General features: G+C 40.6%; 1 protein-coding gene and 1 long non-coding RNA gene across 3 annotated transcripts; one reads left to right on the top strand and one right to left on the bottom strand.

Moving 5' to 3' along the window:
- Positions 1-440: 440 nt before the first annotated feature.
- LOC113016817 (uncharacterized) lies at positions 441-5,753 on the bottom strand. Its single transcript, XR_003271310.1, has 3 exons — positions 5,232-5,753; positions 1,649-1,694; positions 441-568 (listed from the first exon to the last, which is right to left on the bottom strand). It is a non-coding gene; the product is annotated as an uncharacterized LOC113016817 (long non-coding RNA).
- Positions 5,754-10,347: 4,594 nt separating this feature from the next.
- LOC113016804 (vitamin D3 hydroxylase-associated protein-like) lies at positions 10,348-20,827 on the top strand. Of its 2 annotated transcripts, XM_026159943.1 has the most exons (15): positions 10,348-10,836; positions 12,898-13,011; positions 13,180-13,320; positions 13,495-13,628; positions 14,036-14,242; positions 14,327-14,367; positions 16,226-16,350; positions 16,478-16,603; positions 16,709-16,806; positions 16,979-17,078; positions 17,199-17,242; positions 17,338-17,377; positions 17,453-17,561; positions 17,854-17,999; positions 20,590-20,827. In XM_026159943.1, exons 1-15 carry the CDS (start codon positions 10,588-10,590, stop codon positions 20,710-20,712), a joined length of 1,797 nt encoding a protein of 598 aa, XP_026015728.1. In that variant the 5' UTR covers positions 10,348-10,587; the 3' UTR covers positions 20,713-20,827. The 2 variants fall into 2 exon arrangements, with proteins under 2 accessions (XP_026015728.1, XP_026015727.1); XM_026159942.1 differs by having other exon boundaries at positions 14,036-14,367.
- Positions 20,828-21,138: the final 311 nt, after the last annotated feature.

Below are 21,138 nucleotides of genomic sequence, written 5' to 3'. Positions count from 1 at the left end.
TTAAAGTATCCGTGTACTTTAATGTGGTTTCAGCCACTGCAGTAGCACATCTGTCCTAGGCTTTGTAGATCTCATGGTTGGATGTTTCCTATTACTCTGTGCATATTGTTGAAGTCAGCCTTCTTATGTTTCCTTAAAAAGTGGAGTCATTTCTGAATTTTCTTAAGAAATGTGATAGTCATGTGATACCAGGGAACCTACAGTATAGCTGTTCGTCTGCTGCATTTCAGTTTCAATAATATAAAAAAATTTAAAGAATGTCCAATAGCCGGTGACCCACCAATGGTGTCAGAGAAGTTTTCTTTCTCAGCCAGCTGCATGTTTACTTCATGTCATCCCCCACATTCCCTGTCACGTTCAACTGCTTATATTTGATTTTCCCTTAAGAAATCACTAGGGTGTATCAAAAATAATCTGAGTTAATGAGTATTATTGTAACGGTGGACCCAAGAAATACCAGCCGGAGCGACTTTTGACAGTGCAGAACTTTTTATTAAGCTCGGGTTGTAGTGGACACATATACTCCGCGCTCTCTTTCTCTGCTGTCACGTTCCGTCTCCGTCTGTCACTGCCAACACATAAAGAGACACAATCACTGTCAGATCCCAGCACACCTGTTCACCCCGCCCCTGCGCCGCCCCGGGAGCTCACTGCGTCACGCCTCCTCTGCAGCTGGCCAAGGACCACACCCACGCCACAATTATTGTTAAATATTTTTAATAAAATGCCATTTTCTCTGGAATGTTAATAACCATTCATTTACAAACACAACAAAAGTCTAACTTAACTTTAACAAAGTTTTTTGTTAGAAAAAGATCAAATTGTTACGTGCTTAAATTTACACAAAATGTCAGAGATCTGCACTGTCATGAACAAACATTGAAACCTAATTTTTCATGATTTATTGGGCCATTTTTGACTACTTTTGATTTTACATTTGTATCTCACCTTCAAATTGTTTTATTTATTTGTACAACCATTTAAAAATACTACTATAACTAAAATGAGAGAAGAATCAAGTGTCACAATAAGATGCCCCACAAGTAAAAAAGAAAATTACTTGTCTGCCACGAACACCACAGGCATAAACCTGCAGGCCTGACACCAGGAGGTGTAACACTCCTCTGATTTTCCACCTGGAGACAGTGTTTACCAATCTGCCTGTGTGACATTCATTAGTACCCTCACTGACACACAAAACAGAGCAAGGAATACACTACACACTAAGTTCAACACAACACACTAACTATACACTCCACGCTAAATGTCACAAATCTCTCACATCTCAAAACTCGCTATCAATCTCTCTCTCTCTCTCGTTGCTGTCACTCCCAAAACTTCCCCTAAACAACCAAATCATGTGTTGCAATTTTTTTTATTGGTCGACATAGTACGTTTCCACCAATAGGAAAGAGGTGGCTTTTTACCTTTCTTTAATTTTTTTTATTTTATTTTTTATTATAACTCTGGATTTTGTGGCCTGTCATTAAAATTTAGAAACTGATGTATACTTTGAAATCCGAACTTTCAACACGAGCTGAAATAGAGACTCAGCGTGACTGCAGCTTGTTGTTATGTCAGCTTAAATCAGTCATGTGATTTGGAGGTGCGGCGTATCCTGTGACCCCAGACGATTAATGACACTCACCTTCATTCCATTTCCACGGTGTAACAACCAACCACCTGTGCCAAATCTGAAATAAGATAAGATAAGATAAGATAAGATTAGATAGAACTTTATTAATCCCTCGGGTGGGTTCCTCTGGGAAATTCGATTTCCAAAAAGCACAGCACCGACAGAAGTTACAGAGTTACAGAATATTATATATATATATACACACACACACATACACACACATATATAAATACAGAGACAAATATAAATAAAATATACGAAGGGGATAAATAGAATAAATAGGAATAAAAAATAAAAATACAAGTGAATTGCACATTTCAAGTATTGAGTCTATTGCACTGTTGACTATTTACAAAAAGTATTGCACAAGGTATTGTACAGTGAGGTGCAGAGGCACTACAGCTTAGTTGTTCCCCCCTCCTTTGTCCTCCTGTTTCCCCTCCCTCTCCCCTCCAGAGAGGAGTTAAACAGTCTGATGGCGTGTGGGACAAAGGAATTTTTAAGTCTGTTAGTTCTTGTCTTTGGGAGAAGCAACCTGTCACTGAACAGACTCTTCTGGTTGGCCGTGTGCAGAGGATGCCCAGCATTGTCCATAATGTCCAGCAGCTTTTTTAGTGTCCTTTTCTCTGCCACTGTCACCAGAGTGTCCAGCTTCATGCCGACCACAGAGCTAGCCCTCCTGATCAGTTTCTCCAGCCTGCATGAGTCCTTCTTTGCTGTGCTGCTCCCCCAGCACACCACAGCATAGAAAAGTACTCCAGCAACCACCGACTGGTAAAACATCCTCAGGAGCTTCCTGCAGATGTTAAAAGACCTCAGCCTCCTGAGGAAGTACAGTCGGCTTTGGGCTTTTTTATACAGGTGCTCTGTGTTGCATGACCAGTCCAGTTTATTGTCCACCCACAGCCCGAGGTACTTGTACTTGTTGACCACCTCCACCTCCTCCCCCTCTATCTGAACCGGCAGTGGACCTGCTCTAGACCTCCCGAAGTCCACAACCAGTTCCTTAGTCTTTGAGGTGTTGAGTTGCAGGTGGTTTGTGTGACTCCATGCGACAAAGTTCCTCACCAGGCTCCTGTACTCCTCTTCCTGATCATCCCAGATACACCCCATGATGGCTGTGTTATGATGCCCATGGTGCTGATTCAAATGTGCTCTGGCACAGTCACAGGCATCAGTTGCTACCAAAAAGTTTTAGAATTTATATTCAGTGTTACAATTTATATTCAGTTTTAATTGCTGCTAGGCTCAAAGTGTTAATGCCATCTTATTTTAATGAACAACACTGTCATATGCACAAAGAGGGTGGCACTAAGGAGGTAAGAGATCATTTTAGAGTGGCACATGCACCCCCATACCACCCCTCTAGATCCGCCAAAGACTCCAGGGTTTGTACAGCCTGTACACACCCTGGGCCTGTTCCTGTTTACCTTCCCTGGATTCCTGAGTTTGGCAGTGTGGTGTGGTGCCAGCGGAGCGAGAGTGTGTTTGGGCAGAAGAGGAGTGTGGCGTGTGATCGTGACTGTGTGTACGGACCTCCCCCCCTCCTTCCCGTTGATCCCTGGAAATCTCGACCCGGCACTTTGTTTATATTTCACCTGGTGATTGTAAATAAACTTTTCTGCAGACTTCAAAGGAAACATGTTAACTTGAGTATATCCTGTAATAATGAGCTAACCAGCTGATAAATGGTGGAGTACACTACAAGCACTACAAGCTCAATTTAAACACGTTTTTTGTCTATTTGCTAAAGGTTAAATGAAAGTTAAGCAATATTTAAAAAATAAGGTCACTAACATATCAAAACAGACATAAACTACGTGAGTGTTTGTGTGTATATTTTAGTTAATCAGTGGCAGTGAGCCGTCTGTGTTTCAATATCTCCGTTTGCAGACAGATATTAATCTTCTGAAAAAAGGTTTTGAGGAAGCTGGTGCCACCTATTTTAATTTTTTAAATATCATTAACATCCATCCATCCATTCGCTCCCGCTTTCAGGGTCACGGGGGGCGCTGGAGCCTATCCCAGCTGTCATAGGGCGAGAGGCGGGGTACACCCTGGACAGGTCGCCAGTCTGTCGCAGGGCCAACACACAGGGACAGACAACCATTCGCACTCACATTCATTCGCACATTCACAATGTGGATTATCCAATTAACCTATCCCCACAAGCTGCATGTCTTTGGACGGTGGGAGGAAGCCGGAGTACCCGGAGGGAACCCACGCAAACACGGGGAGAACATGCAAACTCCACACAGAAAGACCCCGGCCTGATGTTGGAATTGAACTCAGGACCTTCTTGCTGTGCGGCAACAGTGCTAACCACCGTGCCACCGTGCTGCCCATTAACATACTGTGATATTTACCCGACAGTATATGTTTCAACAAAGAATTTTGGATGAAATTGTGTTCGAAAACAATAAATTTCTCTTTTTGGACTTTAAAGTACACTAATTGCCTGCTGACAGCTCCCTTCTGATAGGTAACATGTGTCCTAACAGCACTCACTGAATTACTTTGAAAATAAATACATTTTTTAATAATAATAAAAAAATGTATTTTCATTGATAATGATGTTCACTTTGTTCCTCATGAGCAATTACTGCATGTGGTAGTAAGTCTCAATGATTAACGTTGTATGCATATATGAATTAGTACATAGTGCATTTGCTTTAGTCACCTTGCTGTTGAATTGTGCTATATTAATAAACTTGCCTTTGTTTAGTTTCCCATTCATCATATAAATTCTTTGAGAGAAATCTTTTTTTTATTTGATCATAAATAAGTGATCAAATGATTGAGTTGATTTAGGACCGGCACTATCTTTCCTGCACATCTCATTGTTTTAGAAAATTAGGAGCATAGGTGTAATCTGTGAGACCTCTGCTTCCTCTGCTCCATCCCCCCTTTTTTGTCCTAACAAGTAAAATAGTGACATTAACGAATATGTGAGTTCACAATCAGTTAATCTGGTTAAAATTCAAACGCCACAAAAGTATATTTCAATAATGAAAGTCAGTAAACCAAACTGAGTGGTCAAAGCTAAAACGGAGGTTATTTTGGAGTTTTCTGTTCCACGTGCAACATTTGGGATTTTACTATGTGGCAAGAATTGGGTAGACCAAAGTACAATTGGTAAATTTTTAACTTTTTCCTTTAGCACACAAAAGCTAGTCACTGAAAATAAGTTATTTCATATTATTTTTTCTTTAACTAGGTTTCTCAGTTGTTTATAACATAGAATGTATATGTTCATAACAGAGTTTTGGGCTGTTAATCACATAGCAGTGATTTTTGTTAGTGGTGTACTCACTCTGTATTGTATTCATTTTCTGATGTTGGTGGCTGCTGGTTAATGAGTAAATTTTAAAAAAAAAAGGCATTTTAGAGCAGCTCAAACTGTGAACATTAATAAGAAATAAGGAAACAACTAACACTGTGTTCTTTTTACGCCTTTGTTCACGTAGAACATTCTCTTGCCATGGGTCCAGTAAGTAGATATGTCACTTACCTGACTTTTACCCTCTATAAATTGGATGAACTACTCATGAACTAATCATTACACAAAAGGTGTTAACAAAGATAAAAGTTCTACCCAGCAATGTGCAATAATTCCCTTCTGTTTTTCTTTTCCTTCATCTTGGTCATCAAGTTGGGCAGCACGCTAACGTCCTTACTCCACTATGCTCCACTATGCTCGTATGGGTCTGACCCTTTCACTCCTTAGATTTTTTTCCTGGCACAGCACAATCACACTTTGTAACCAGTTATAGCAATTTCTCATAGGTAATACAGCAACAAGCTTTATGAATATTCATGTGTGTAACCAATAAAAACAGCCTGCAGAGGGAAAGCAAGTTGAAGTGGGCTGGAGACAACTGCTTCCGTCTCGCGAGTGAAAATTTGAGCTCTGTGTGACCTCGTTCCTGGGTGAGCTTCTGTTTATCCAGCAGTATCAGGGGTAAAACTCTGACAGTCGCTCCCTTATGACCTTATGATATGTCACTGTGTGCCCTGACAGCACTCGCTTTTTGGCTCAAGCTTTATTTAGGAAGCAATCAATTTATTCATATAGCACTTTCAGACAACTCCCAGCTGAAAACAAGGTGCTGTACACTTGACATAAAAAACCCTATAAATTAATTTAAAATAAATAATAATAATAATGATAATCAAAATTCAATTAAAACAATAAAATCAGCACATTAGATTAAATTAAAGCAGTTTGATCCTGTTTGCCTATGTTTTCTGGGACATCAGTAAGGATGCTCTTCCTTAACTTCAGCTTGGCCTTCAATACCATCATCCCAGACATCCTTATAGCCAAGCCAACTTGGACTTCCAAAAACTTTCTCACAGACCGTTCACAATCAGTCGAGATTGGCAACCAGAGATCATACACCCTGAACATCCTGCCCTCTGGAAAAAGTTCAGATCCATCAGGTTCAAAACCAATAGACTAAATAACTGCTTCTTCCCATGCCAGCCCTGCCAGGGCTCTGCTAGGACCAAACACAATCACCTCTGTTTTGCTTGAATTACATTTTAAAAAGTTTAGGGCCATACATGTTTTAATATCTTCTAGACATGCCAGAAGCGGTTTAATGGAGAAAGCATCTTTCTGCTTCAGAGGCAGATAAATCTGGCAGTTTTTGGCAGTGGAGGGATAATCCATGCCTTTTAAGAATGGTTCCCAAGGGCTGTAAATGTAATGAAAAGGGCAGAGGCCTTAGAATTGCGAACCTCAAACTGAAGAGCAGCAGAAAAGGATTCATACACTAAAAAGTTAACACAGTTCTGACAGAAAGATAAGACCTAAACCAATTCAAAGCAGTACCATGAATGCCTGCAAGACAGGTTTCTTGGGTTGTACTAGGGTTGTACTACTGCATGCTTAAAATGAGCAGGGATTACACCAGATATCAAACTGCTGTTTATAATAGTAAGAACAGCCTGTCCTAGGCAATCTCCTTTAACAATCGTTGAGGGACAGTATCATTTGGAGAACCAGAGGGCTGAACACAGCATAAAAACCTGTGGTCACACAAGTTAAAATGTACAAAAACACATGTTACAAATTCCCACAGAAGAGAGCTTATCTCACCTCACACTCCCAATGACGTTTCAAGAGACCTCTTCCGATCACACAACAGAAGGCAGTCAATTGCATTTTGACCTGACCCGGAATTAAAACAGGACTACAACAGTTCAAAATCTGGACTACTTTAGAGCTTAACCAAGACAGAACCAGAATCAAAACTAGATGATAGTAGCACTGAAAATCATCATAGACCTGCACGACACTGACAACACCTCTTTATTGTGGTAACATGAGACTGTATCATTGAGGCCTGAGTTTTGCGAACCTATTGATGACATTTTCAGGGTCAATATTATTCAAGTATTGCTTTTCAATACATAATTTGTACCATATTATTTTTTAATTCTACCAAAGTACACTATTTAGATTCAGAAAAGTTTACATAACTATTTAGCCTTGTTGTGCAAACAAGCCTGCATAACTTAATAAATATAGAATTTGAAAAATAACAAACCTAAAAAGATACACTAGGGACTGGATACATGTTCTGATGAGTTTTGGCAAACAACCATTTGACTAACATGTCTGTCTCACCTGCTCTTGTTCCCTCTCTGTTCCTCTCTCTCCCTCTTTGTGCTGACAATCAAGCCAAACACCAACATCATCAAATATACAGTTTACATACTCTTCAGGTAAAAACACAAACACTTTTTAATTGTAAAACATCAAATCAGACTAAATGTTTATTTATTTTAGATTGATAAATATAAAAAACATATTTGTTAAATTTCAAAGTAAAGAGAGAAATTGTCTGTATTTTTTAATTGCAAATGGAACCCAAATTGTATTCAATTCAATTCAATTTTATTTATATAGCGCCAAATCACAACAAAAGTTGCCTCAAGGCGCTTCATAGAAACGGAGAAAAACCCAACAATCATATGACCCCCTATGAGCAAGCACTTTGGCGACAGTGGGAGGGAAAAACTCCCTTTTAACAGGAAGAAACCTCCAGCAGAACCAGGCTCAGGGAGGGGCGGGGCCATCTGCTGCGACTGGTTGGGGTGAGAAATTGAGCCACACTTATGGAGCTCCACAATTCTTTTCCTGGTGTCTTGCTTGATATCTCTTGATTTTCCCATGTCAAAGAAACGGGCTCTGTGTTTTGGGGTGTCTTATATGCATCCACGTGGACTCTACTAACCTATTAGAAGTTTCTTAAGCTCAGAATGGAATCGTCTGGAGTTTTCTTATTAATTAAAGACACAATAAACTTCGTGCATATATACTCCTAAATTTGATTCAATTCAACTCAATTCAATTTTATTTATATAGCGCCAAATCACAACAAAAGTCGCCTCAAGGCGCTTCATAGATAAAGAGAAAAAACCCAACAATCATATGACCCCCTATGAGCAGCACTTTGGCGACAGTGGGAAGGAAAAGCTCCCTTTTAACAGGAAGAAACCTCCGGCAGAACCACGCTCAGGGAGGGGCGGGGCCATCTGCTGCGACCGGTTGGGGTGAGAGAAGGAAGACAGGATAAAGACATGCTGTGGAAGAGAGACAGAGGTTAATAACAGATATGATTCAGTGCAGAGAGGTCTGTTAATACATAGTGAGTGAGAAAGGTGACTGGAAAGGAAAAACTCAATGCATCATGGGAATCCCCCGGCAGCCTACATCTATTGCAGCATAACTAAGGGAGGATTCAGGGTCAGCTGGTCCAGCCCTAACTATATGCTTTAGCAAAAAGAAAAGTTTGAAGCCTAATCTTGAAAGTAGAGATAGTGTCTGTCTCCTGAATCCAAACTGGAAGCTGGTTCCACAGAAGAGGGGCCTGAAAACTGAAGGCTCTGCCTCCCATTCTACTTTTAAATACTCTAGGAACAACAAGTAGGCCTGCAGTGTGAGAGCGAAGTGCTCTAATAGAGTGATATGGTACTACAAGGTCATTAAGATAAGATGGGGCCTGATTATTTAAGACCTTGTATGTGAGGAGCAGGATTTTGATTTCAATTCTGGATTTAACAGGAAGCCAATGAAGGGAAGCCAAAACAGGAGAAATATGCTCTCTCTTTCTAGTCCCTGTCAGGACTCTTGCTGCAGCATTTTGGATTAGCTGAAGGCTTTTCAGTGAGTTTTTTGGACATCCTGATAATAATGAATTACAGTCGTCCAGCCTGGAAGTAATAAATGCATGAACTAGTTTTTCAGCGTCACTCTGAGACAGGATATTTCTAACTTTAGAGATGTTGTGCAAATGGAAGAAAGCAGTCTTACATATTTGTTTAATATGTGCATTGAAGGACATATCCTGGTCAAAAATGACTCCAAGGTTCCTCACAGTGTTACTGGAGGCCAAGGTAATGCCATCCAGAGTAAGAATCTGCTTAGATACCATATTTCTAAGATTTTCATGGCCGAGTACAATAACCTGAGTTTGATCTGAATTAAGAAGCAGAAAGTTAGCGGCCATCCAGGTCTTTATGTCTTTAAGACATTCCTGCAGTTTAACTAATTGGTGTGTGTCATCTGGCTTCATGGACAGATAGAGCTGGGTGTCATCTGCATAGCAGTGTAAATGTATGCTATGTCTTCTAATGATGCTGCCTAAGGGAAGCATGTATAATGTAAACAGAATTGGTCCTAGCACTGAACCCTGTGGAACTCCATAATTAACCTCAGTGTGTGACGAGGACTCTCCATTTACATGCACAAACTGGAGTCTATTAGATAGATATGATACAAACCACTGCAGTGCAGTACCTGTAATACCTACAGCATGTTCTAATCGCTCTAATAGGATATTATGGTCGACAGTATCAAACGCTGCACTGAGGTCTAGCAGGACAAGCACAGAGATGAGTCCACTGTCAGAGGCCATAAGAAGATCATTTGTAACCTTCACTAAAGCTGTTTCTGTGCTGTGATGAGCTCTGAAACCTGACTGAAACTCTTCAAATAAACCATTCCTCTGCAGATGATCTGTTAGCTGTTTGACAACTACTCTTTCAAGGATGTTTGATATGAAAGGAAGGTTGATGAAAGTGCTAAAAAATAGACATCTCTCTCTCTCTCTCTTTACTCTGACATTTAACTAATTCAAAAAATATTTCAATATTTATTTATCTAAAACAAAAAAAATTACTAAATTGATGTTCAACAGTAAAAAAAATGTTTTATGTTTTTTTTCCCCCTAAAGTGTAAATATCTGGTTTAAACAGTGAATATACTGCTGTGTATTGAAATTCCTCTTGTTTTGCATAGAAATATACTGAACAACATACAAAGCATAATATATAAAATAACATCTACCTGAGTTATTTCTTTGAAAGAAGCCCCTTATGTCCATTGTTGTGGTCATCAGTACATAACTGAAACCGATTTAGAGTGCTTTATTTAGCCGTGGAGGGTAACAACTGAAAATATGAAATAAACATACATGTAAGCTAAGACTGAAAAAAACAGCATTGTTGTTGTTCGGCTTTTCATTTCGCCATTTGTTGATTCACTCGAAGAGCAAGTAACGTAATATGGGTCAAGTGATCAGTTTGATATCAATCTTTTGTGATACACCGTCATATTTACATTATTTGTACAGTAGGAATGATTTGCTTTGGTACCTGGTCAAACTTAAGCTCTCCTCTGTCTGCACTTCTACAGAAAACTCGCAGGCAGCAGCTTCTCCCCCCTCGCTCACGTGCGTAAGTGCTGTGCTCAGTCGGCTGAGCTCGGATCATACCAAATTTAGGGGGAATTTGCGCGCTATGTGCCTCAAATATTGTGTCGTTTTTTATACAGTTGTCAGTCAGGCATCTAACTGTGAAATAAACTAGATTCCAAAAAACCCTGGGCTTCTGAAACAACCCGGGCTTAAGCCCAGTAAGCCTCCCTACCCGCTCCGCCGATGATTTACAGCCCCAGGACAAAGACGAAAACCACGCAGAACACTGAACCATTTATTAAGAGAGTGAAGATGGACAACTGGACAGCGGCTCTGCTCACTGGTGTTGCCTGCATTGTGGGATACCTGGTTGTGCGGGTGAAAAAGATCAACAGCCTCCGACAGGCAGAGGAAAAGATACAGAGAGCCAGAAACAGGAGAGATGAGAGCTTGCAGCGGGCAGAGCAGGCGGTGCTCCGGTACAAACAGTCGGTGAGAGTTCAGAGCTTTAAACACTGAAATGTTTAACTTTTTCTTTAGATAGAAATCAAAACAAATTATGTGCTTTTAGTTCAGACCTGGCACTGGTGTCAAGCCAGCCTCCAATTCAAGCATTGCAGTCAAGCCAGCCTCCACTTTGTTTTACATTCCCTGTGTATTCAAAGTATTATGGCAAAAGATGTTGAAACCTGATTTCAAAATAACATGTCAATATTAAAGCCATCTCCTTTTGGATTTCAAAGTAAAAGCCCTGTGAATTTTCATTTTTGAACTTCTCTTTCAATGACTTCAGAATGCTCTTTACTCATTCACTGCCATTGACGTCTATAGATGTCAATTGAAAAACTTACGTTGACTGCCATTGACGTCTATAGATGTCAATTACGTTTTTCAATGGGAGGGGCTAGAATACAACTTCGGGCAGCTTGTCAGTGAACATCAGACTGCTTGAAATGTATTTTTCACAAAAAGCTCGTTTTCTCCCTTTTTGTGGTCAAAACAGGAATTTTTGGTGGAACCCACCTCTCTTCTACAGCTGATTACTAAAGAATGGAAAATGGTAGAAACAAGCTTTTTTTTTTGGATGGAAGAAGAGAGTCTGTTCTTCATTTTGGTAGGTTCAGTGTTTATATGATCATAACACACAGTTTTCTGTGGCTCTTCAAAAATGAGTAAAAATGCTCAAAAACCCTGGCAGTGAATGAGTTAAAAGCAAAAGTCATATTTACAAAGACTAGTTGCATTTTATATCAACACTATCCAACCACAGAAATCTGAAATTGCCCATATTTGACTTACTCTTCTAACGATTTCAAAATGCTCTAAAAAGAAAAATTCTTGTTTCCACAGGATAATTTCACTCTGTATTTACAGTATAAAGCCCCACAGTGATACCATGTCAATATCAAGTCAGTCTGATTTTACTTTCCAAAGTAATTGAAATTGATATGGTAACATCGTGAGGTTGTATACTGTTGATCTAAGGTGAAATTATCCTGTGGAAACAGGATTTTTTCTATTTAGAGCATTTCAAAATCGTTACAAAAGTAAGTCATATACGGGCAACTTCAATGGGCCATTACCTGCCATGCTGGCAGGAGGGCTTTTAAACATGAGCATTAAAATAAAAGTTAAAAGCACACCAATAATATGCAGCTATTCTAGGTCGTTTGTTTGATTTTGGTCCATATTGACACAATAGCATTACCAGTTGCAGTTGATTTGTTGATTGCACATCAGTGATGTAAATCTCCTGTTCCACCACATCCTAAGGGTGCTCTGTCAGATTTAAATCTGGTAATTGTGGAGACCATTTGTTAGGGAAAATGTTCTAAAACACTTCTTCAGTAAAGACTCAGAGAAGAGAAACACACAGAACTTCTTGCTAGCAAGGGCAGCCTCCAAACTGAGACTCGCGCTGAGAAACTGCCCCGGTCTCAGTGTGTGTGTGTGTGTGTGTGTGTGTGTGTGTGTGTGTGTGTGTGTGTGTGTGTGTGTGTTGCTGATCAAAGGGTCATATAACATGAAAGCACAAAAGGTACATCCTTGGTCGCAAAGACGGTAGTCTCCCCCACCCTAGATGGTTCACCCTAGATAACACGGTGAGGAAGTCCAGCAGTTAAAGCACTTAAACTAAAACAGACATAGCTACGTTAATCCTACCGTAAAACAATAAAACAAGGTACGAACTCTCATGCTCCCAGGACGTGGGGGTGCATTCCTGGAGTGCACACCAAGCCTGCAGCCTGTTAGAGATCACACATCCTGTCACTACACAATTAATTATATGCCTCTAAGCATACATGGTTAAATATTTCCTAATACAAATAACTACATGCAGTATTCTACCATATGCAAACTTATATCACTAAAAGATTATACTGACTACTAAATACAATTTTCCATTGACACCATTTAAGCACTGTGAATTGTCATTGTCACGTTTGACAGAGTTTGTAAAGAAGTGGAAAATCTCTACATTCATATGCTTTTATTTGTTTGCTGCAGCTTTTTTAATGACATAATGATTCTGTGTGGGTCTGTGTCTTCTAGCATCCGACAACCGACTCTGCTTTCATCCTGACACTCTCCCTGTCTGAGCTGACACAGCAGCTAAAGGAAGGCTCACTTACCCCCGAGGATGTGCTTTACTCTTACATGGAAAAGGTTCAGTATCCAACATGACACAAATCTTTCATAATAGCTCAAATACACCAAAAGGTTCAATGTTTCCAACAAGAGTTCAATATTTTACAGAGTGATTACAAAGATCAAGGTCCCTTCAAGGTAGATAAGTTAATCTCAAACTGTCTGTGCTTGTTTCCTTTCCAACAGACTCTGGCTGTAAACCAAAAGCTGAACTGCTGCACTGAAATTTTGCTGGAGAGTTTGGACCAGCTGACAACTGTTGGCTCCAACAAGGATGGTCTCTTGTACGGAGTTCCAGTTAGCATTAAAGAAAATCTTGCATTTAAGGTATTACAAAGGTTAAATAATGCAAATATCAATTGCAGGCCTTCTGGTCAGTATTTCTAACTAATTTCTATGTTATGTCTAACTTATAGCATTCCCAAGCATTATTATTCACATCTTTGAAGCACCATTATCATCTTTTTTCTTCTTTCTTTCTCTTTTTTTTCACAACACAAGAATCATGACTGTTCTTGTGGTGTGATCATTAACCTGGACCAGCCCGCTGAAAAGGACAGTGTGCTTGTTCAAGTCCTGAAGAAACAAGGAGCTATTCCCTTTGTGAAAACCAACTTGCCTCAAGGTCTTTTGAGGTAAATCTTTTATCGGTGATTGACATAAATCTAGAGCCAATTTAAAAATACCGGTGTCTGCCATTTCTGCCCGTCAGCCTCCTAGATGCACCTATGGCATAAATTTGAAAATCCGGGTAATTTTTAGAAAAGCTGACCTATGACCTTAAGGGCGAAGTCATTGAGATTCAAAGTCATCCAAGATTTTTAGAAGATACACCAATTCGAAATTCCTATGTCACCTCACTTAATTCTGGAGTTATCACATTCACAAACTTGGGTATCCACTCTGCCCACCTGGAGGGGTGATGACAATACCCCATCTGCCTTTTATGTCTGATGTGGTTAAAACTCAGTCAGTTGTGTTTGCTATTCCACATGTGCATAACATGCAAAGACTTCTCACCTTCTTGTCTGTTCAAATTCAGCTGTGACTGCAGTAATCCTATTTACGGGCAGACTGTGAACCCTCATAACCCCCAGAAGACCTCTGGAGGTTCAACTGGTGGGGAGGGGGCTCTCATCGGGGGAGGGGGCTCCCTGCTTGGTATAGGCACTGATCTAGGTGGCAGTATCCGTATTCCTGCATCCTTCTGTGGAATCTGTGGTTTCAAACCAACAGCGGGTCGGCTCAGGTGGGTCTCATTCAGTCAGTTTCCTGGAAAATTATTATACATTGCTGAGAAAAACTTTTATCTCACCTTTTGTGTAATGATTAGTTCACAGGGAGTTTGTCCAACTTATAGAGGGCAAAAGTCAGGTAAGTGACATATCTACTTAGTAGGGGTGCAACGATACACAAAATTCACGGTTCGGTTCGGTTCGATACTTTGGTGTCACGGTTCGATATTTTTTCGATACAAAAAAAATGTTCATGCCTTTTTAATTTGTCATTTATTAAAATTATAAATATATATTTTAACTCAAAAGTACAGTTTTTAAATTTAACCCTAACCCTAACCCTTGTGCGTGTTTTTTATTTTGACAGCGAATGCGCACCTGCGGACCACTTATGTGCAGCCCTGGTTATTTAGCTCATCATATCACAGCCACAGAAATTCTTTTGTCCATGAAACCATAAAGCTGCACTTTCTTTTTGCCTTATAGTCTGATTTGTCATAACTTCTCCGTTTTGTGGTAAGCTTTTCTTTGGCTGTCACTTCTTCACCCCGACCTGTCTTATTTGGCTCAGCAGAACTGAAATATATATCCTGCTGCTCTTACACAGGCACTCACATAACGCTCAGCGATTCTCTGCGCGATCAACCACTCACATGTTTAAGCTTGCTGCGGGAGATTTCACTTGTCATGTTTGCGTAGTAAGCTAACGATTGATAAGACGATGTCAGAGGAATTGGTGCACAAATTATCGTCACTCACCAATCAGTGCTGTCGCTCTCTATACACAGTTTGCGTGATTGCAAAGTGAAAGCAAAAAAACAAGTGCAAATTCAAACGCGATTTCAATGTCACATATTGACAGTGGCTCACCGATGCCAATGACATAATTACCCAGCTACATTTCTGAAAGAATGCAAAAGCATTGACATATATTTTTCCTTCCTACGATAGGCCGACGGGCAGGGCAGAGATAGATTTTGGTAGCCCGACTGGAAAAATCGCTAGCCCCGGGACGTCGGGCTAGCGATATTGCGAGCCCTGTATCTGATTGAGGAATCACTCATCTTTGGAAAAGAGAGTTTATTACAGAGAAATGGCTCTTTCCAAAGTAAAAGCTATACTATCCGCTTCTTCTGGGCTATATTCTCAGCAGCATATTAAACATATCAGGTCCCCATAAGGAGAATCATGTGCTAACGGCTGTCTAAATGACTCGGTTAAAGTTTGTAGCATACGCGCTTGTTGTTTTTGTCTGCTTCCACTTGTCTTTGTACTAGGATGATGTCGGCGTAAATGTGCAGTCATATTCGTTGTGTTCCCACTAGTGCTGTCAGGTTAATCTCGTTGAAATGACCTTAACGCCACAACACTGCAAATCTCCGTTAACGAGCTACCCCTGATCACCCGTGCATGGGGCTAGACGGCCAACACGTTAACGAGCTAACTGCGCTAACGCACTAGTTCCCAGCCATGTAATTGAGCATTGCATGGCACATCCAACATACTGTTTTACTTTAGTCCATGACTCGCTTACCTTCAGGGTCATACGTCACATGAAAACCAAAATAGTTCCAAAGGCCAGATCTGAATGAGGGTGGGGGAGGTTCAATTTGCCATGTTGCAAGGAGAGCTTAACTTCTGTCTCGCTAGCTTGCCCTGCGCTCTTCCTTCTGACAATGCTGTCTGTGTTGAGCGCTCAGTGGATCTGCGCTCAAAAGTGCAGCCTAGGCGGAGTAGTCGAACGCAGATTCACTGAGCGCTCAACACAGACAGCATCGTCAGAAGGAAAGCTGATAAAATAAATTACAAATTTTGTATTGTTCAATACATATGCGTACCGAACCGAAAGCACTGTATCGAACGGTTCAATATCGATACGAATATCGTTGCACCCCTACTACATATATACAGAATCAAAATTGGGATACTGATAGACAGTCCTGGGAAAAAACAGTCAGGGAATTTTGTTTACTGCTTCTTGTTTCATGTTAAACTAGTGCTATCTTCACCTGGACCCATGGCAAGAGATGTGGACAGCCTGGCTCTGTGCATGCAGGCACTTCTTTGTGACCACATGTTTTCTTTGGACCCCACTGTTCCACCATTACCTTTTAACATGGAGGTGTGTCTTGTACTGTGGGATTCATGTCACTTGTTGATAATCCTTTGTTGTAATTGCCTGTGCATATATATGCATAAATGGTCTCATTTCATGTGAGCATTAAAAACAAAAAGTGATTCCCTCTTAGAGATACAGAACCACCAAACCTCTAAGGATTGGTTGTTTGGAAAACGATGGCTACATGCATCCATCTCCAAGCATGGCCCGAGGCGTTAGAGAGGTGAAAGCTCTGTTAGAGCAAGCAGGACACACAGTAAGACGTCACCACACACACACACACACACACACACACAAAAACAAAAACATATAACAATCATTTTCAAGTCATGTTTTTTAATGTTGGCTTTTGTTTCTCTAGTTGGTCCCTTACCATCCACTGAAGATGGATGAAATTTTCCCTGAACTAATGGTAAAGGGTTTTTTAGCAGATGGAGGTACCAGCCTGTTAACCAAACTGTGAGTTTTTTCTTTTAACAGTTTAGTTAATAGGTTTTTAATACCTAGAGATGCTGCCATTGTCTTCTTGAGCACACGATGGTGTTGACTGGTTTTGAAACTATTCCATTAATTAGTTAAGTATCTCAAAATAGGCTTTTTTCTTATGTGCTAATGAGCCCTTTCTTTTTAGGAAGGGGGGACCCGAGGACCCTTGTCTGAAGGGACAGTTTCATCGTTACCGTCTTCCTAAGTGGTATAAGACAATCCATTCATTTCTGCTCAAATCTAAGGTAAGCCCTCCAATTCTGTGACAGACACATACAAAAATAGTCAAATAGATGGTCTGTTTATTTAAATCACCGGATTGAGTGATTTAGCAGAATAATGCATACCTATCTATCTATCTGCAGTCTCCTCGTGTCTCTGCCAACATGAGGGCTCTTTGTGGAGTTCGGTGAGAAAGTATTCTTGAAATGTTTTATTTGTACTTCATCCTTTGTTAGATTTTCATATTATACATGTTCTAGGAATGATATGCTTCATTTTTAGATCTGTTCCTGAGCTGTGGAAGCAACATGCTGCTGTTGAGGTACTGTCAGCTGATGATGCATGGTCACGTATGAAAATCTGAAGATGAAATTGAGATTTCCTGTGTTTTCTTTAGGACTACATTCAAGAGACAATAGCACATTGGAGGAGCTGCAACATCGATGTACTGCTGTGCCCTGTGATTGGACCAGCCTACAACTTGTTTTACTGTAGCAAAATTCCAAGTATGATACACTCAGTACAAGTGACAACATAGTGTTCTGTTTATCACAGTTTGTCCAATTTCAGCCACAAAACACTTGCTGATAAACTCCCTGTTAGAGAATGGATTATTTTTTGTGATTTTGCATTGAATCACAGCACAACTTTGACTCTTTGATTGTAACTGCTTTTTTTAACATTACTTTGGCAAGAGCAGCCTGACAGCCTGGACAAATAAATTTCAATATTAATTATTATATTGAATATTAATAAATATTCTACATAATAATATATTTATATTTTCTGTTATTTCAGCTGCTATTAGTTACACAGTTGTCTACAATCTCCTTAACTTTCCTGCGGGTGTAGTCACTGTTTCCACAGTGACCGCAAAGGATGAGGAGGAACTCAAGCACTATAAGGGCTGTTATCAGGACATGTGGGACAAACTCTTCAAAGAGGTAGGCAACATGTACCAGTGAGATAAGACTGATTGAAAACATAGTCACTCGTCAGTTTATTTGGAATGCTACACAAAGATGTGATTAAAAACATACAGATTACCAAGTAGGGATGGGAATAGATAAGAATTTAGCGATTCCAATTGCAAATCAGTTCTCTGACCTCATTGGGTTCTCATTGGCTCCACTTTGAGAACCACCATTTCTAAGCAGCGTATCAAAGACATTACACTCATGCAAATTAATTGCATTGTGTGAGGTCAAATGTTTCTGCCTGTTTGAGGTGTATCAAAGTTGGTGTCATTACTCAAAAAAGAGAAAAAGAAAGAGGAAAGTAACACATGCCAGTGAGGGATGACTAATTGAACACATAGTGTAGTTTAAGCTACTGTGACAGCAGGTTTTCCTGCAGAAATAATCTTCTGGGAGACACAGATGTAAAGCTTAAACTATAGATAATTTATTATGGCTAGATGAGAGATATCATGTCTCCAATGTAGCACATGCTTGGAATACCTCACCCTGAAGGTGTCCAGAAGGCATCCTAATCAGATGCCCGAACCACCTCAACCGGCTCCTTTCAATGTAGAGAAGTGACAGATCTACTCTGGCTTCTCTCGGATGGCTGAACACCTCACACTACTTCTAAGGGAGAGTCCAGTAATCCTTTGGAGAAGGCTTGGATCTGCGATCTTGAACTTTCGGTCACAACCCAAAGCTCATGACCATACTCCTCCCTGACTCAAAGTAGGCACTCCGTCCTTTTCTGGCTGAAGACCACAGTCTCAGACTTGGAAGTGCAAATTCTTATACCCACCGCTCCAGTTAGAGCTGGATACCACAACCTGATAAAGCCAACAGGAGCACATCATCTGTCAAAAGCAGAGATGAGATTGAAATGAGTCATGCAGGAGTTGTTTAACTACATCAGTCAAGTGAGGGTACCAACCGTCTCAACCAGTCAGTGAGAACTCTAACATACAGGCAGCAAGACTGTAACCACTGCCCATAAGTTTCATACATTACATTCCACCTCCTGCATGTGAGGGGCCTACAGGAGGGCTGCAAAGTAACTTAAATGTGAAAGTAAGGTTGAAGTGGACAGTCTTACTCTGTATCTGATTTATATGAATATGATAAATGAATGAATATTAGCAGATTATTTCAATTGTGCTGTTGTAGACACGGCCGTCAGAGTCATGTTCCTATTACACCTCTGTGAAGATTAAAAAGGGTTTGTTACTGCAATTTAGACCTCTGGAAATATAAAAGAAAGAATATAAAGTACTAAATAGTTCTTGTTTTTCAAAATCAGCCATTCTCCATTTTGCCAATTTTTATATATATATATATATATATATATATATATATATATATATATATATATATTGAATAACAGCTCACGGCGGTCTTGAGTTCTCAGAATTTGCTCTTTGAGCTCACGGCTCTCCAACGGGAGATTGAGAGACCAGTGTCGGACTGCTAGAACGGCTTTGAAATTCACGTAAGTTGTTCGCACTAAAGTAAAAAAACACCATCATTTCATGTAGCTACCATTTCGGCAACAGCTGTGGTCTCAAGGCTGGAGCTGAACAAAACAAATTCTCCCGGATAACGGACGGTGTTTAGACTCTTCCTCCCCTATCCTACGCAAGGCCACTTGGGTTGGCTGGAAGACTGTTTACTTAGCCTGGCAGGGCAAAGGATACTCTCTCAGCTGAACTCTGGACATACACAGATATACATTCATCCCCGCTCCCCTTCCAAATGCCTTCAATGCTTATCCCCTCCCAATGCAGACGGTGGATCACAGGGAACCAGCGCATATGCTGCAGGCCTGGATGCGCTGTCTACAGTGGCTGTCTCTCACCTTTTATCCATCCCTGTTGCTTGTCATGTGTTTCTATGGTGTATTAAGAGTTTTTCATGTACTATGCGCTGAGGTGTTTTTTTTCTGTTCTCAAACTGATCCCCCTGTTGGAGCTCAGTCTTGGGGGAGTTCTTTTTTCTCCTTGTCTTTCCTGATGTTGTGCATTTTTCCATTGTTCGGTCCCGGGTCGCTGCTCGTGTAGCTGACCGGCCAGCTACCCAGCCTGACCTGTCTCCCCAATGTGATGTTTGTCTATTGTATGTACGGTCGGCAAAGTCAGTCTCTTAATCTCCCCTTGGGGATAAATAAAGTCTTCTGAATCTGAATCTCGGTTGTGGGTAACTGCAACTGACAAATAAAGGCTATCTCATCTCATCTCATCTCATCTCATCTCATCTCATCTCATAAAGAATGTCCAATAATGGGCAACCCTCCAGTGCTTTCGGAAAGGTCATTGCCCAATTTGATCCATCCTACACAGAACCAAGAACTGAACCAGATCAGACTATTGTGACTCCAAAATTTGTCAGTGTTTTGTATCATTTCCTTGTGGTTCTGTCATTTATTGTCTCATCTTAGTCTTTTTGCAGGTCTTCTGGCCTTGCACTTATACATAATCTGTATCTGAAATTCCACAGTTTGTCAGTAGGTGAAGGCAAAAGACTGTGGTATGTTCAGCTGCTGAGCGTTAAGTGACAGGTGTGTTTTTTTTGTGTTCAGGCAGTGACTGGAGGCGAGGGTCTGCCTGTGGCGGTCCAGTGTGTTGCTCTGCCGTGGCAGGATGAGCTCTGCCTGCGCCTCATGAAGGAAGTGGAACAACTGGTCAAACAGAGCAAGAAGTAAAGCTGCTTTCATTCTGAGTCTCACATGAAAGACTGCAGACTTCAGAGGAGACACGTTAACTTGATGTTAGGTTTTGTATTGTTGATTGCCAATTATGCTTAGAAATATTTAACCATATATGCTTAGAGGTGTATAATCATTTGTAGATTGAAAGAATGTCTCATCCTAGGAGGTCTGTAACAACTCTGTGTAGCATGAAGAGGGGAGTGCGTTCACTCCTCTACAGAGTGTTCTGGCATAAGATCACACACCTCCTAGGAGAGGTCGTATCTTCTCTTGTTGATATATGGCAAACACACGTATATCTCATTAAGTATAAGAGCCTTTTGTTCAGATGGACCCGCTAGACTCCTGGCACCAGCTTTGGGGAGTCTTCACAGGGTCACATCTTGACCTCACACAGATCACACACACACACACACACAC

The sequence above is a fragment of the Astatotilapia calliptera genome, chromosome 23, assembly GCF_900246225.1.
Source record: "Astatotilapia calliptera chromosome 23, fAstCal1.2, whole genome shotgun sequence".
NCBI classification, from domain to species: Eukaryota; Metazoa; Chordata; class Actinopteri; order Cichliformes; family Cichlidae; genus Astatotilapia; species Astatotilapia calliptera.
Note: the sequence above shows the minus strand (reverse complement) of the source record. Positions and strands in the feature narration are given on the sequence as shown.

What these genes read in the sequence shown, in the direction of transcription:
- LOC113016804 (XM_026159942.1), top strand. Translation starts at nt 10,588, where the DNA reads ATGATTTACAGCCCCAGGACAAAGACGAAAACCACGCAGAACACTGAA. An exon ending in TGCTCCGGTACAAACAGTCG is followed by an intron (nt 10,837 to 12,897) that starts GTGAGAGTTCAG and finishes TGTGTCTTCTAG; the next exon opens with CATCCGACAACCGACTCTGC. An exon ending in AGGGCTCTTTGTGGAGTTCG is followed by an intron (nt 17,243 to 17,337) that starts GTGAGAAAGTAT and finishes CTTCATTTTTAG; the next exon opens with ATCTGTTCCTGAGCTGTGGA.